This window comes from Canis lupus, chromosome 2 (assembly GCF_011100685.1).
Source record: "Canis lupus familiaris isolate Mischka breed German Shepherd chromosome 2, alternate assembly UU_Cfam_GSD_1.0, whole genome shotgun sequence".
Lineage (NCBI taxonomy): Eukaryota > Metazoa > Chordata > Mammalia > Carnivora > Canidae > Canis > Canis lupus.
The window spans coordinates 11686326-11704403 of record NC_049223.1 but is presented as its reverse complement, the minus strand read 5'-3'; the positions used below and the strand labels follow the sequence as shown (position 1 = coordinate 11704403).

The following is an 18078-nucleotide window of genomic DNA, read 5'->3' as shown; positions in this document are numbered from 1 at the left end:
TATATACCTCATTTTTATAGTTTCTACAGAAACTGAGGTCTGCCAAACAAAATGATCCCCAGCTAGTCCTATGTAATGCTCAGCCCAGCTAATCACCCTCAAAAGAAAATAAGGAATGACATCAGCTATGGACTGGACTTTCCTAACTGTAAGGAAAATTAGGACCTGGCCTCTGCCATTGAAGCTGCATTACAAATGTACATGTGGGAGGATGCTAGGATTGCGCTTGGGACTTGACATCACCTGTAATAGGACTCTACTATCATTTCACAGACAACCTTTCTCTCCATCTTTGGACATGGGACCCACAGACAGTTCCTTGATTACCCATGATCCATATACTGGCCAATGTAGATGCACCATAATAAATATTCGGAAGACAAATGACAGATTTTTAGTAAGCACTTAAAATAACTCTTATAAGATCACTGTAGAAGTGAAAAAGCAATAGTCACAGGAGTGAGAGCACAGAAAGTTGGACATTCAATGAAAGTTCGTGGTCAAATAGAGAAATATTGATGTCTATAATTTCTAAGACAATAGTTCCATATAATGATACAGCCATATTGTTTTTGAGGTGGTGTGGAAATAAAGTTTACTAAAGATGATGAGGCATGAATTTTAAAGCTAATTTATTGGCTAGGCCTTTCACATTGATATTAAATTTATACAACATTATAAGGTTTGGGGCTAGAGAAGATTTTGAAACCCCAAACTGAAGTCTTCATGAATATGGATGCATGGAGACCCAGGGCAGTAAATTGGATGTCATGAGCCAAAATGTTTCTACACATGGAAGAATAAATGAATCAAAACTGGGGATTTGGAAGAATGTCAAGTTTAATTTTAGGCCCTAAAATTAAAGGGTGTTTTATGGGGCATTGGGAAAGGATGTCATCCCTTGGGAGAATTGCAAAAGAAGGAGTCTCTTTTTTGGAAAAAGCCAATATTCAGGTAAGATCACAATATGTTCTTTGAAGGTGAGGGTGCAAGAAGTTTTTTGTTTTTTGTTTTTTTCAGCTAGAATGAGGGTTGATGGTATATAAATATACCATCTATTGGGAGGAAAACACAGCAGCATGAGGATTGATAATGGAGAAAAAGAATAAAGTGTCATGGAATACGATTGGTATTTGGATGGAGTTGCATTTTGTAAATGGTAGAAACGTGAGAGATGGTAGTATTATGTAACATTAAATTTCCAAATGATGCTCTCTAGTCAAGTTCAGAGGCTATCATGATAAACTAACCCTCGACACTAGTCAGTCTCCAGAATCACAAAGAAAAGTGATTGATTCTGAGCTTTACTTCAGACCATTAGATGGAAATCACAGAGTATGATGCCTGCATTTTAAATAAGGTTCTTAGGATATTTTTTGTGAAGCCAGCTAACCTCAGGTTTAAGAACCAAACTAGCTTTTGGGATGGTTGAATGGTTTGATCAGTTAAAGCCTCTGACTCTTGATTTTGGCTCAGGTCATGATCTCAGGGTCATGGAACCTGCTCTCTCTCTCCCTCTGCACCACCCCTGCCCCCCAACATATGCACTCTCTTGCTCTTAAAAAAAAGTATCAAAACAAAGAACCAACCTAGCATTTGAGAACCATGAAGCCTGGTCTAATGTTGATTACTGAACTTGGCAGTAAGTGCCCGGAGACAGGGTTGTAGCTGATTAGAGAGTGGTTTCAGCCTCGTGCAGTCCTGATGGTGATGGTCAGGGTACATCTGATCAGGGTGCAGAGCCAACTCAACCACTTCCAGACATCACCATCAGAAATCTTGCTCCAGTAGAGGGTAGAGTTAGGAGTGCATTTGGATGCAAGAAAAGAGGAGTTTTCTTGGATGACTTAAGAAAACAGAGGAGATGGACAGTTATGACGTAGATTCTTCGACTCTGATACTGTTAAAATCAAGGACTAAGGGATTTCCTTGACATTTGCTTCATGCTTCTCATCTTATCTTCTTCTTCTTTATTTTTTTTTAATTTTTATTTATTTATTTATTTATGATAGTCACACAGAGAGAGAGAGAGAGAGAGGCAGAGACATAGGCAGCGGGAGAAGCAGGCTCCATGCACCGGGAGCCCGACGTGGGATTCCATCCCGGGTCTCCAGGATTGCACCCTGGGCCAAAGGCAGGCGCTAAACCACTGCGCCACCCAGGGATCCCCTCACCTTATCTTCTTAAAACGACTTTTGAGGTTCTATACATCTCACATCCAGGACAGAAAGTAGGGAGAAATGAGAAAGGGCAATTTTTTTGTCCATACCATTGGCAATTGTCATGCAGGTACCTTGGTTGTTAGGCAGACTAATATAATTGAATATTTGAATTCAGCCTCTGTGGTTGAGGCAGGCAAGGAGAACAGGTTGATGAGCTGAGTGAGCAAATATATTTTCCAGAGAAACTCAATATCAGCATACTTAGAAATAAATTCCAGTTTTCTTTCAAAATCTGTTCCCTTGCCTAGATTCCCTTTTTAAATTATTGACATCTGGTCTCACTCAGTAGCCTAGGAGTCATTCTTAAATCATTCTCCCCTTTTCCTATTCCTGTATGAATTAAGTTAAAAAATAGTAGAGAGGGAGTGTCCTTACATTTTTCACATTATCTCCTCTTATTTATAATTATTATTTATCCAACTATGACTTCATTTAAGCATGTATTTTTCCCCCTGGATTTTTAAAAACTCTGGTTTTGGTCTCTTCAACTCTCCTATCCAGTACTATCTATTATCCATCAGATTGTACTTTCTGACATACAAATATGACCAATCTCTACTTGTTAAAATCTGTCAATAACTCTTATTGCCTTCATGATAGAATTGAAATTTCTTATGAATTCTTATGAATTCAAATTTCTAAGCTCATCATGATCCTACTCTTGCACACCAGCCTCATTTCCTCCTTCACAGTCCTCCAAGAATCTCCATACTCTGGCCAGAAGAAACTTCTTGTGGGGTCAGCAACACAGTGTCATCTTATTCTTGGGAATCTGTGTAAACCTTGCTCCCTCTGCCCATTTCATGGCTTTTTTTTTTTTTTTTTTTTTTTTGCCTGTCCTTCTAGTACCTGTTCTATGTGTTCTTCCATACTGAGAAGACTGAGTGGAAGTCTTTTTTTCCGGGAAGCCTTCTTTTACAAAAAATACCCCCCATGCTCTACACACACACACACACACACACACAAACACACATACATACAGAGTATTAATATATTTCCATAGCTAAATGTTGAGTTTCTTGAGGAAACAGTTACTAGTGTCTTATTCCTTTGTGGATCTCCAGCACAGAGCACGCACTTAATGAATATATATCAACTAAATGACTCAACATTGAGTTGAGTGCTCCACTTCACAGTGCTCCATTTCACAGAAGGTGGATTTATTTATTTTTTAACATTTTATTTATTTATTCATGAGAGACAGAGAGAGAGAGAGGCAGAGACACAGGCAGAGGGAGAAGCAAGCTCCCTGCAGGGAGCCCAATGCAGGACTTGATCCCAGCACCCCAGGATCACACCTTGAGCTGAAGGCAGACACTCAACCACTGAGCCATCCAGGCAACCCAGAATTTAATTTATATTAAATAAATTATATTTATTTTAATATATATTAATATATATAATATATTTATATTAAATAAATTATATTATATTTTAATATATAAAATATATTAAATAAAATATCATGGAACTATTTTTTAGCAGTACTTATATTTATGCTAAGAATATATATTATTTTTTGGCTTTTTTTCTAAACTCAGAAATTAAGGTATGTCCTCAAGCTATCTAATGTGATTTTATGAGACTTATATCTTCCAAAATCATGAGAAAATAAATTTATGTTGTTTAAGCCACCAAACCTGTGATGCTTTGTTATGGCAGCTCTAGCAAACTATTACAGGGCTTTCCTGAGCTAATTCTATAATATAGGAATACTTTCTCATCTGTAGCCACCTAAGTCTCTGCTTGGGAGAGATGGTAGTCTCTACTTTCTGTAGAGATTGTAGTATTCCCATCAGTATGGAAGCAAGACTATAGAGATGCATTTTTTAAATGTTAAAACTAAGTAATTCTGGATTCTATATTTATTGAAAATATCCTTCAGGAGTTAAGGTAAAAGAAAGATATTCTCAGAAGAAAAACTAACATAATTCATCACCAGAAAATGTACTCTAAAAGAAATGTTAAGGCAGGTTTCCTGGCTGAAAAAAAATTCCAGAGAAAAATTTTATTGGTAGGAATAAAGAACAACTGAAGTCATAAATATCAGAGAATATAATGGAATTATCTTCTCCTCTAAAGATTTTTGTTGTACACAGGACTCTTGAAAGCAGACATTTGAACATCCTTTTGGTGAGTTCAAAGTATGTAGATGTAGCACATATGATAAGTATACCATGAAATTGGGAGAATCAAGTCCATAGCTTTAAGATGTCTACATTTTATTTGAAATGTTAACAAACTCTACATAGAGTGTTAAACTAAGGTGCACATATCATCCCTAGAGTGAACACTAAACATTTACAAGTAAAGGAAAATAGATACACTAAAGTTGAGCATAAAAATATTAAAATAGAGAAACAATCCACTAGAAGAAAAAGGAAAACAGATGGTGAAGGCAAAAATGATAGTAGAGTGGTAGTAAAGAGCACAAAGTACAATAAATGCAGAGGACACAAACTCTGCCACACTAAAAAAAGAAAATAACCCAAATAAAAAATGGGCAGATTATCTACATAGACATTTTTCCAAAGAAGACATACAGAAGACCAACATGAAAAGATGCTCAATACCACTCATGATCAGGGAAATGAATATAAAAAAACACAATAAGATATTATTTATGCCTGTTGGAATGGCTAAAGTAAAAAATGATAAGAAATAAATATTAGGGAAGGTGTGGAGGAAGAGAAATGTACATTGGTGCAGCTACTATGGAAAAATATTGGGATTCCTCAAAAAATTAAAAATAGAACTACCATATGATCCAAAAATTCGACTATTGGATATTTACCAAAGAAAACAAAAACACTAATTCAAGAAGATATATGAACCCCTATGTTTATTGCAGCATTATTTAAATAGCTAAGATATGGAAGCAACCTAAGTGTCCATCAATAAACAAATGAATAAAGAAGATGTAGTATGTGTGTGTGTGTATATAAACACACACACACACACACACACACACATTGGAATATTATGCAGTCATAAAAAAGGATGAGATCTTGCCATTTGTGACCACATAAATGGACATAGAGAGTATAATGATAAGTGAAATAAGTCAGAGAAAGATACACACCACATGATTTTAATTGTGTGTGGAATAGAAAAAAATGAATAAACAAAAAGCAAAAATGTATCTATAAACACAGAGAACAGACTGATGGATGCGAGGGGAAGGGGGTGGAGGGATTGGTAAAATGAGTGAAGGGGAGTGGAATGAATAAGTCATGAGGCTAAAGGGTACAGTGTAGAGAATATAGTCAATGGTACAGTAATCATGTTCTGTGGTGACAGATGGTAGCTACATTTTTGGTGAGCACTAGGATAACGTATAGATTTATGGAATCACTAGGTTGTACACCTGAAACTAATGTAATGTTATGTGTCAACTACACTTAAAAAAAAGAACAACAAATAAAGAATTTTTAATAGTAAGGGGATTAAAAGAAGGTGATATGGCTATATTAATATCAAACAAGATGTGCTTCAGAACAAGGAAAATTAATAGGAACAAAGAAGGACATTATATAATGATAAAAGGGTAAATTCGCTAGAAAGGCAGAATAGTTTTCAATATGTATGCACCTAAAAACAGTATGAAGAAATAAAAGAAGAAATAGGAAAATCTACAATTACACAAGGAGCCTTGAATACATATCTCTCAGTTAATAATAGAAAAAACACACCCCCAAAATCAGCAAGAATTTGCAAAACTTAAAGAAAAAAGCCCTAAAATGTGTAGGGAACCACAAAAGACCCCAGATAGCCAAAGCAATCCTGAGAAAGAACAAAGCCAGAGGCCTCATACTTCCTGATTTTAAATTAGACTACAAAGCTATACTAATTAAAACCAATTTGCTACTGGCTTAAAAAGTGACACATAGAGCAATGGAACACAACAGAGAACCCAGAAATAAAACACTGTAAGTAGATAAACTAATATTTGATAGGGAGTCAAGAATGCTTCATAGAGAAAGGATAATCTCTTCAATAAATGGTATTGGGAAAACTGGATGGCCACATGGTGAAAAATGAAATCAGACTCATCTTATTCCATGAACAAAAATTAATCCTAAATGGATTAAAAACTTAAACATAAGATCTGGAACCATAAAACCTGTAGAGAAAGCATAGGGGAAAAATCTCAGTGACATTAATCTTGGCAACCTTTTTTGGGGGGATATGACACCAAAAGAAAAATCAGCAAGTGAGACTATACATCAAATCAAAAAGCTTCTGCACAGCAAAAGAAACAACAAAATAAAAAGGCAATATCTACCTACTTGATATAATTGATATTTTTAAAAAGTAATTTAATACTTAAATTCCTTTTAAGTGCATGTGGAACATTTACTAAGATGGACAGCAGCCTGGGCCCAGTGGCAAGGCTATAGGGAGGCAAGCGACCTACTCCTGCAGATGCAGAATTCAAGGGGATGGTAAAAACTTATTGTTAGGGAACAAACTGTGTCCCCTCCAAATTTCACATGTGGAAGCTCTAATCCCCAGTGTGATTATATTGGAAATAGTATCTAGATAATTAAGATTAAATAAGATCATAAGGGTGGGGTCCTAATATGACAGGAAGGACTGTGGCCTTATAAAAAGAGGAGATCTCTCTCTCCCTCTCTCCCTCTCTCTCTCCCCCCCACTCTTTGTCTCTTCCTCTCCACCACCATGTCTTTCTCTCTCCCTCTCTCTCATCCTCTCCCTCTGTCATGTGAGGACACAGTGAGAAAGTAGCCATGTACAAGCCAGGAAGAGGACCCTTATGAGAACCCAAACATGCCTTATACTTTCAGCCTCCAGAACTGTGAGAATATAAATTTTTGTTCCTTAACCCATCTAATTTATGGCACTTTGTTATAGCAGCCTGAGCAGAGTGAGACAAGCACTAATTAAGGTAAATAATATTTTAATACCACGTATTAAAAGCTCACAATTAATAAAAAAATCAATGATGAACAAAAAATGAAGATCGTATTACTGAAATTTCCAGTTTCCAATATGGCTTAGCAGTACTACTGGGGCTGCAGAACAAACCTTAAGGATGTTAAAACAATTGAAATCGTAAAATGTATCTCCTCTGAGCAAAATGAAATTAAACTACAAATCTGGGACATCCACAGTCATTTGGAAATTAAATATCACACATTTAAATGAAACATAGTTTGAAATAGCCAAATATTTTGAACTGAAAGTAACTGAAAATATAACTTACTAAAATTTGTAAAATATAGCTAAAGCAGTGCTTAGAAAAAAAATAATTGACATAAAATTTTTATTAGAAAAGAAAAAAGCTCTCAAGTCAGTAACTTTAACTATCTATCTAATGAAAGTAAAAAAGAAGAACTTTTAAAAGCTAAATCAAGCAGTGGGAAAATAATACATATAAAGAATAAATAATAGAATTTAAGATGGGAAAGTATTGGAGAAAGTTATCAAAACCAAAAGCTGGTCCTTTGAAGAGGTACTAAAATTGATAAAGTTCTACCTGAGAAGAAGGTAGAGAAAAAGAGAAAAGACACACATTTGGAGTGAAATAGTGCTAATATCGAAGACTCTGCAGGTATTAAGAGAATGATAGTAATAAGGAAATACTACAAAAAATTCTATGCACATAAATACAACAATTTTTAATACAATCAAAGGAAATTCTTACATATAAATCCAACAAAATAGGGGTAACGGGGTGGCTCAGTGTATGAGCAGCTGCCTTTGGCTCAGCTCCCAATCCTTGGGTCCTGGGATAGAGTTCTGCATCAGGTTCCCCACAGGGAGCCTGCTTCTCCCTCTCCCTGTGTCTCTGCCTTTCTCTCTGTGTCTCTCATGAATAAGTAAATAAAATCTAAAATAAATAAATACATCCAAGCAAAAATATGCTGGATTTGTATTCTGAAAACTACAAAGTAATGATCAAAGGCATCAAGAAGATCTGACTAAATAAATAGAGTATTGACTGATTGAAAAATCATGGGTCTATATTTGCCAAAACTCATAGAACCAGATAACCAAAGTCTGGATTTTATTCTATGTAAATTAAGTACATTTAATGAACAAACAGTAACTTTTTAAAATCGAAACAATTCTGATGGCCAGGAAGCTGCCACAGAGTACTAAGTAGTATTATCTTTAAAGAAAAAGCATAACTTTATTGTTTTGCTGTGATATTTCTCTTTACTATTAAAATGTGAACAATTTTAAAAAATGCTTATGGTATAGGTATCTCTATCGTATCTGAACATTTGGTAAGTTGGACAATTCAACTAAATTCTTTTTTTTATTAGATAAATCTTTTAGATTATTCTCACACCTTCAAACAGCATCATTCTAACTATTGCCCTTTTCTAAGAAAATTCACTGCACATTCATTGAAAGGAATATCTTTTTAGACTTTACCAAAGTATCGTGTATGAAAAAAAAAGTGAAGCTTTATGACTATGAATAAATATGTGTTTAGCCACTGATTTTTGAATACATTTCTTATTATAATTTTTATAAAAATTGCCTGCTGTGGCTCATAATCAGAATATTGTGAAAATTCTCTGAATATATTTAGATTGATTTGCCAGGATGTTGCCTTTGTCTCATTTATAAAGGCCCCAAATACACAAATCATCCTTTAATGAGAATCTGAATGGTGCATACATATTATCCAGTTAAATAACTAAGCGCCTAGTTACCTTTTTTGTCTTATTAACTTCTAACTACCTTTTAAGATCTAACAACCATTCCTTGAAATTCATTATTAATTTAAGAAAATTGATTAAGAAATTATCTAAACTCCCTGGAGTCAAAAGTGGATGTCAATTATAGCTTTTACTGCAATGGCCATGAGACTTGGACTTCATTATGTCCCGTCGGAGAGAGTCTGGCCAATTTTGCATAACCTGCTTGTACAAGATGAGATTTGAAGGAAATGTGCCTTTATTGGTATAGAGACCTTAAAATGGTTGGCAGAACTTCATCCTGATGATCATGTATCACGGATGGAGGACTTGAAAATACTCAATTTTCTGCAGCTAGATTGTGGTGCCATGAAAAAATAAGAAAGAAAGAGAGTGGGCATGTAGAAAAAATGTGTAATAGTTTTGAACTCTGAGATTCAATACACTAAAATAAAAAGAGATGTCCAGATTAACTGATTGTTGACTTATACCCCCATCTGCTGTTTTTATGGTTACAAATTCCAGTTTGGGGGATGAAGGCAATAAAAATGGTTGACGTTGGTGAAAGATACTTAATGCCAATTGACACAAGTTACATTTATAATATCTTGTAATTTATACTTGACTTTTTCTATTTTTGTTTATAGTATTTTTGTGAGTTTTTTGTCTTCTATAAATAGTGAAAAATTAGAGATAATATATGATAGTTAGTTGAACTATAGCCAATAATTATTTAGCTCTAGGGGGCAGCAGATCTGCAGCTATACATGAATCTACAAAAATTACAGTTTTAATTGTCTCACATTGTTATTGTGCAATCTTAGCTTCATTTATTACCTACCGTCCCTTAATTGCATATGCAGTTTTATTTTCAGTGGATCTCACATTCAAGAGGCTTTGCATACTCATCATTTATGAGCTTCCATTATAAGAAATCAGTTTATGAATGTTGTTCATAAATCGTTTTATAACCAGTTGCTTCAATTTTATTTCAAATAAAAGTGTAAACAATTTACATGCAATCTATGATATTTTCAAGTGTTTTGTTGAATTGTTCTTAGGTCATATGTTTATTCAGTCTTTAAGTAAATATTGAGCACCTATGTTGTGTCAAGAGTTGTTTCAGACAATGGGGAGATAGCAGTAAAAAACAAACAGCAATCCCTGTGTTCATGGAACTTACCTTTTAGCAAAAGGGAGAAAGACACTAAGCAGATAAATTTAAAAAAATTTATGTCAAGTGGTAATATGTGCTATGGAGAACAATAAAATAGAAAGCCAAGATAAGAAGTGCCACAGGTGAAGGTAAGATGAAGTTTTTAAATAGTCAGGCATGGTACATGGAGAACATATTTCTGAGCAAAAAAGAATCCCCAAGGAGTTGAGGGAAAGAGCCATGTGCAATTTGGAAGGAATCATAAATTCAAAGGTCCTGAGGCAAGAGTCATCCTGGTTTGTATGAGAAAGATCATGGTAAGGGCTTCTGCATTTATTCTGTGAAGGACAGAAACCCATGTAAAAATTTTGAGCAGAGGAGACATGATTTGACTGCCATATTTAAAGGTCAGAAGGCCACAAGGGCAGCAACAAGGGGGAAAATATGTTATTAGTGTAACCAGAAAGAGCAATATCCCCTTGAGTCAGAATTGGTAGTAGTAGTAGCAGAGGCTGTAAGACAGTGAGATTCTGGATGTATTTTATAGATAAAACAAAGATTTGCTGATGGACGACATGATGGATGAGAGCAAGAGATGGGTCATGAATCCAGATCTCTTCCTGAAATGGGAGGGATGGAGTTGTCACAAGCTGAGATGGGAAGAAAAGCAGGAGGATAAAGTATAAGCAGACAGAATCAGAACTTTAGTTTTAGATCCATTTCTATCGAGATACGTGTTAGCTGTCCACGTGAAATGGCTGAGGTAGCAATGGGATATGTATATTGGAATCCAGGGAAGTTGGGCCTGAAATATAATCTTATGAGTAATTGGCATTTAGGAAATGTTTTAAATGCATGAGACAAGGTGACATTAAGATTGTGGAAAAAAAAAAAAGATTGTGGGTGTAAAGAGATCCAAGAACTGAGCTCTGGGGCATTCTCATGTTACTTTGTGTACTGTGGAGGAAATGAGGACAAACAGCAGAGGAGATGGAGAATGAAAAGCTAGAAATTTAAGAGGAAAACCAAGAGAGAATTATGTATCAGAACCTAGTGAAGAAAAGGTTTCAAGAAAGAGAGAGTGATCAACTATGTTCAATATTACTGACACATAAGGTATGCTCAGGAGGAAAAATTAAATGTTAGATTTAGCAATATAGAGGTCATTCATGATAGATGCACTTTCTGTGGAGTGGTAAAGTACAGAAAAGGAAAGAAGTCCTGATATGTGCTACAACATGAATGAACCTTGAAAACATTATGCTAAGAAGTCAGACACAAAACACCATATATTGTATGATTCTATTTATATGAAATGTCCAGAATCGGCAAATATATAGAGATGGAAAGGAGATTTGTGGTTGTCCTTGGAGGAGTAGGGAATGGGGAGTGACTTACATGAGTATGGGTTTTATTTTGGGATGAGGAAAATGTTTTGGAATTAGCGGTAATAATTGTACAATATTGTGAATGTATAAAAGCCATTGAATTGTCCACTTTAAAATGGTCAAAATGGTGAGTTTTATGTTCTGTGAATTTTACTTCATTAAAAAATATTTAAAAAAAGCTCACTGGAAAGATTTGGTGTCAGAGTCCATGTAAATAGGCAGAACATAGGAAGTTAGTTGGAGAGGGCCACAGGGTCAGAGGGTTCTCTTAAGATGGGTACAATTTTGGTGCCTTTGTGTGAAGTGAAAGAAAACCTATCGATGTAAAGGAGGGGAGGAAATTGCTGGAAAATTCCCAAAACAGGGAGGAAGAGATGATTTTCTGTAGAAACATGGGCAGCAGTGCAAGGAGATGGGTTTTGGTTCTTGGAGGTCTTTGTGCTGTTTCCTCTCATTTTCCCAAAAAAATGTGAAACAAGATGATTAGCAGAGAATGATAATAGGGGAGGAGGAGTTGGCTGTTGAAGGAGGGAGGGATAAAGGGTTTGAATAGCTGGCTAGGAATGGAGGAAAAGGAAGGAAAGAAAGGGGAATGTGTTAGGCTGGCCACAAGCAATGGAGTGAGTGGTCACAGATATAAAGCCATTTCAGTCATCATGGTGGTGAGCTCTCCTTCACTAACCTTCAGCCACACAAATGTAGGCTGGAAGGTGGTGAGTTTCCTGGAGGTGTCAGCTTATTGCTAATGATGCCTTTGGCTGCAAATACCTGGAGCACTCACCTGGGCCCATGCTGCTAATGTGAACCCCCACACACATTTCCCCGACCAGAGCTCTTGGGGCTGACCCAGACCTTGTGGCTATGGTTAGGATTGCAGGATGCACCACAGCGATAGCCATCAGAGAACTTTGAAAAAAAAAAAAAACAAAAAAAAAAAACAAGGTTCATTACTCATAGGTCTTGGAGGATACCCAGCACATCCAAGTCCAAGGGCCATACAGCGAGGTCATGGAGAGAGGGCAAGCATCGGGTTCTGTCTTCATTGGGTCCAAGGGCGGTGGGCCTAGGGTTTTGGGGACTCATTCTATTGGTGAATTGAAAATGTGTGGGACTTAAAGGGCAGGCAGGAAGGGAGAAGCAGGGTTACTCAAGTCATCCATTATCTAGGCCACCCAGGGCTTTCTAAAAGGGGAACTCCAGGGCAGTCCTGATGGCTCAGCGATTTAGCACCCGCCTTCTGCCCAGGGCTTGATCTTGGAGACCTGGGATCGAGACCCCGTCGGGCTCCCTGCATGGAGCCTGCTTCTCCCTCTGCCTGCTTCTCCCTCTGCCTGTGTCTCCGCCTCTCTCTTTCCTCTCTGTGCTTCTCATGAATAAATTGCTTATTTGAGATGGAGGTCTTTGAAATGGAGCCCATCAAAACCTTAACATCAAGCACTTTCATTTGTTAAAAAGAAAACCACAAGCCTAGGTGTCACGTGGGCAAGGCTAAGTTACCAAACTAGGGCTTAATATCTAACCTAATTACAGTTTCAGCTTCCTCAGAAATGTGTCTTAACCTGCCAATCAGGAATTTTCTGATCAGCACTAATGAGTTGCTCTGTCACAGGGTCCCTTCTCTATCCCCCAAGGGAAGATGAAGCAATCTACCTGATAAGACCCCTTGGCCTTCTCCAAGGGAAGGTGACTTTGCCTGGAACAAGCCTTTCTTCTCTTTTGCGAATAACTCCTCGCCCCACCCTCCTTCCTATAAAAACTTTCCATTTTGTACAGCTCCACAGAGTCCTGCTCTACTTGCTAGATGGGATGCTGCCCAATTCATGAATCTGCTTAAAAAGCCAACTAGATCTTTAAATTCACTCTGTTGAATTCATGTTCTTTGACACAGTATGATAAAAAAAAAAAAAAAAGCTATTTATGGGAGACTTACAGTATGTGCACCAGGTTGTACTTAACAGAGTTTTTGCCCTGATGGTATGAGGAATCATAGGAGCACCGACACATGGCTCTAACACATCCTTGAGAAAGGACATGAGAACATGAAAGAGGATGAAAGGAATTAGAAAACTCTAGGACCAATAGGTTGTGGGGCCTAGTGCTGTCAAAAAATTGTAGAGCTGAGATACTGGAAGGAATGAGTGGAGAGACAGAGATGATGGTTGGGGAGTGGACCGCTCAAAGTTAAGGTAAAGGAAATGTTGTCATCACTAATAATGACAGTAGTCAAAGGAGCAGTGGCAGAGGTCATTTTACTGAACCTTTCTTCATGATCATCAATGAGAAAAAAGCAAGAAATTTAGAGGCAAGATGATGAAACTAAAGGTGAAAATTATAGTGACAGTGAGTCAAGAGCCAAAATCTTCAGGGTGGGTAGTGGTGGCACCAGTGTCTGTGGATGACTGTCACAAGCTGGCATAGTGAGGTATGTCACTGAATGTCAGGAGACTCACAGCTTAAGTATTTTTGGAGAGGAGATAGAATGGTCTGGAAGTGGCAACAGGGCACTTTGCAGCCTTGTATTGGGAGGGCAATGGAGGGAAAAACAGACACCATGGGAGAGGATTGCAGGGCAGTACTTCCAGTAGATCAGCTTCCACTTAAAGAGGATGGCCTATGTTTTAGTTGATATGTGTACAATTATCCTCCTGATTATAGGTTTTTGTTTCCATGTGAAGCCATGTTACATCCGGAGAGACATGGAAGCTCAGTTGTCACCCCAGAGACCTGGTTAAAAACCCAGAAGCATGGGCATGGTCATACTGTTCTGTCTCTCTATGTGTAATGTTTCATGAGAGGAGATGTGGCCACAGAGAGAAGCTGGGTGGGAGTGCTTTCTAGAACAAATGCTAACATTTTAAGAAATACACATGTCTTTCCAGATGCACCTAAATCTCACTTCTTGCCAATCTTTAAATTTAACAGATGAAATTTTACCATGTCAAGCATTGAATACAGAGCAGGAACCGTGCCATCTAGATACAAGACTCTGCAGTTTTGATTCTACAGATGAAGGATTGAGGTGTGAGTGTTAAATTGAGCTAACTGTTTTTCATTTTTATGCAGATTTTTAAAAATGTTTATCTCTAATGTTTGAAAATGTCATGATGATGAGTGCAGATGTGAACCTATTTTTATTTACAATTTTCAATGCTCAGAATGCATCCATTTTATCATTTGTGGAAATGGTGTGTTACTATTTTTAAGTGATTCTCTTCTCATCCCTCTGTTCTGGTCTTCTGGAGCTTCTATTAAATGTTTGTCCTAGGGGCCTCTGTGTTAGTGCTTTCTATTTGTTGCACTTGATCTTTGTCCCTACTTTTGTCTTCCACTCCTGTTATTCCTTTGTACTTTTTAATGAGGATTTTATATGCTCCTTTTTTGTTTCCTTTTTTAGTATTTCAATTATAATTCCTTTTCTACCCTTTCTTTTTTTTCTAATACAAGCAAGTGGTTTAATAGAAGATTCCAGATGAATAAAACAATTCATTTGCATGATGGAATGTGACTGGCACACTTGGCTGAGGTGACCAAACAGTGATCCAAATTACTCTTTACTACATATGCATCTTCAAATTGGTGCCTTTGCACTTATAGAGTCCTTCTATTTAAAGCATATTTGACCCTATTAGTGCCTATTGAAACCTTACTCATCCATCCCTTTCAGGCTGTCTGAAATGAGATCTCAATACAGACTTCTAATTTCCCACCTAAAAGGAAACTTTGTCCTTTAGGGATGCCTATAATATTGTGTCCCTCTTTTTATTTTTTACATAATTTTCCATCTTGCCTTTTCTACCCTTTCTTAGTGCGTTCTCTGAGTTTGCAAAAAACATTTACTACTAATCTGATTCCATTTCCAAATAATTTCATACTCCTTCATGTAGTGCAGGTATCTTATAATAAGAAAATATTCCTCATTGCTTCCTCCTGTCCCTTGTATTGTTGTCATTCATTTCACTTATATGCAAACTATATCATCAAATACATTGTGGCTGTTACTATTTTGAACAAACTGTTCTCTTTGAGATAAATTAAGAAAATTAAAATTAAAAGATTTTTCAAACCTTGGAAGCAACTGATGTGTTTTATTTACTGCTTTCCTAATACTGTTCCTTTCTTTATTGAGATCTAAGTTTCTAATGGATATCATTTTCCTTCTCTTTGAAGAATTTCTTTTAACAATACTTACATTCAAAGCCATTGTTTCATTGTTTCTTCCTGTTTAGATAATTTGTCCACTGATATAAGTAGGGTGTTAAGGCCTCTGTTATTATATTAATATGAATTAGTTCATGTTTGTTATTAATTGCTTTATACATTTGGTTGCTTTCATGTTGAATGCATAAATATTTACAACTGTTACATCTTTTTGTTGGATTATCCCCTTTATTAGGATGGTGCCCTTCTTCATCTCTTGTTATAGTCTTTGGATTAAAATGTAGTTTGTCTAGGGGTGCCTGAGTGACTCAGTCAGTTGAGCATAAAACTTTTGGTTTTGGCTCAGGTCATGATCTCAGATCAAGCCCCATCTCAGGATCCACATTCAGTGCAGAGTCTGCTTGAGATTCTCTCCCTGTGGCACTGCCCCTCTCCCTGCTCACATGCTCAATTTCTAAAATAAATGCATAAATCTTTTTAAAAAATACAACCTAATTTGTCTTATATAAGTATTGCTACTCCTGCTTTCTTCTGGCATATATTTGCATGGTAAATGTTTCTGCATCCACTCACCTTTAATCTACAGGAGCCGTTAGGTCTAAAATAAGTCTCTTTTAGACATCATATAGGCATTAGCCATTCTGAAAATCTCTGTCTTTTTAATAGAGAATTTAGTCCATTTACATCCAAAGTAAGTATTGATAGATATGTATTTATTGCCATTTTATTACTGTTTTGTTGTTGCTTCTGGAGATTTTCTCTGATCCTTTCTTGCCTTTGTCACTTTTGGTGTCTTTTATACTCAAGGAGTCCCCTTTAATATTTCTTGCAGGTTTAGTGGTCACAGACTCCTTTAGTTTTTGTTTCTTGGGGTAACTCTTTATCTTCCCTCCTATTCTGAATGACAGCCTTGCTGGAATAGAGTATTCTTGGCTGCACATTTTTCCCATTATAGCACTTTGAATATGTCATAGCACTTCCTTCTGGCTCGCAGAGTTTCTATGGAGAAATCTCCAGCCTTATGAGTTTTCCCTTGTAAGTTAAGGACTTCTTTTAAGATTTTTTCCTTTATCATTATATGTTGCAAATTTGATTACAAAATGTCTTAATGTTGGCCTATTTTGTTGATCTTGATGAGAATTCTCTGTGCCTCCTGGATCTGGATATCTCTTTCTTTCCCCAGATCAGGGAAGTTTTCTGCTATTATTTCTTGAAATAAATTTCTGCCCCCCTTTGCTCTCCTCTTCTTCCAAACTCCTATAACCTGATTGTTACTATGTTTGATGGAGTCACTGAGTGCCCTAAGTCTATTCTCATGTTGTGTAATTCTTTCTCTCTATTATTCAGTTTCATTACTTTCCATTATGTTGTCTTCTACATCACTAATTTGTTCCTCTGATAATTCCAGCCTGCTGTTCGTTGCATCAAGTCTGTTTCCAGCCTCATTTATTGTACTCTTCATCTCTGATTGATTCTTTTAAAACTCTGTTATCTCAATGTTAAGTGTCTTACTGATGTCTTTTAGTCTTTTCTCAAGCACAGTGAGTATCCTTATGATTGTTGCTTTTTTTTTTTTAAAGATTTTATTTAGTTATTCATGAGAGACACACACACAGAGAGGCAGAGACAGAGGCAGAGGGAGAAGCAGGCCCCATGCAGGGAGCCCAATGTGGGACTTGATCCTCGGGCTGCAGGATCATGACCTGAGCCAAAGGCAGATGCTCAACTGGTGAGCCACCCAGGCATCCCTGATTGTTGCTTTAAATTCTCATTCAGGTGTGTTACTTATATCTGTTTTACTTAGATCTCTGGCTGCAGCCTTATCACTTTTGAAGAATGGTTTTGCTGGATATAGAATTCTGAGTTTAGTTTTTTTTTTAAGACTAAATATTTTATTCTATATTTGTATTGTTTTGATGGTTTCTAAATAGAAGTCCAATATAATTCTAATCACTATTCCTCTTGGTAAGATTTCTTTATCTCCTTTGGTTTTCTTTAAGATTGTCTCTTTGTTTTTGATCTTTTGAAGTTTAAATATGACATGCTTATATGTGTAGGTTTTTGGGTATTTATCTTACTTGCTGTATTCTGAGTTTCCTGGATCTGTGAGTTGAAGTCTGGCATTAATTTAGAGAAAATTGTCAGTCAATATTGTTTCAGATATTGCTTTTGTTCCTTTCTTTCTTCTTCTTGTATTCCCATTATATGTATGTTAAACCTTTTGTAGTCGTTCCACAGTCCTTGAATATTATATTCCCTTTTTTCCACTTAAAAATTATCTTGCTTTTTAGTTTTGAAAATTTCTGTTGACATATTCTCCAGCTTAGAGATTCATTTCTCAGCTGTACCAAGTCGTGTACTTAATGACCCTATTAAAGGCAATCTTCATTCTGTTATAGTGTTTTCTTTTGACATCTAGAGTACATAATAGGTCATTTTAAAATTCTTTCTTAGAATATCCATATCTCTGGCTACATTGT

General features: G+C 36.4%; 1 protein-coding gene across 1 annotated transcript in view; it reads left to right on the top strand.

The window, feature by feature from the left end:
- The window catches only part of MALRD1 (MAM and LDL receptor class A domain containing 1), a 754089-nt gene that overhangs the window by 46003 nt on the left and 690008 nt on the right, over positions 1-18078 (top strand). Inside the window, 1 exon segment of the mRNA XM_038532060.1 lies at positions 14362-14461. Coding sequence (XP_038387988.1) covers positions 14362-14461 — 100 coding nt within the window.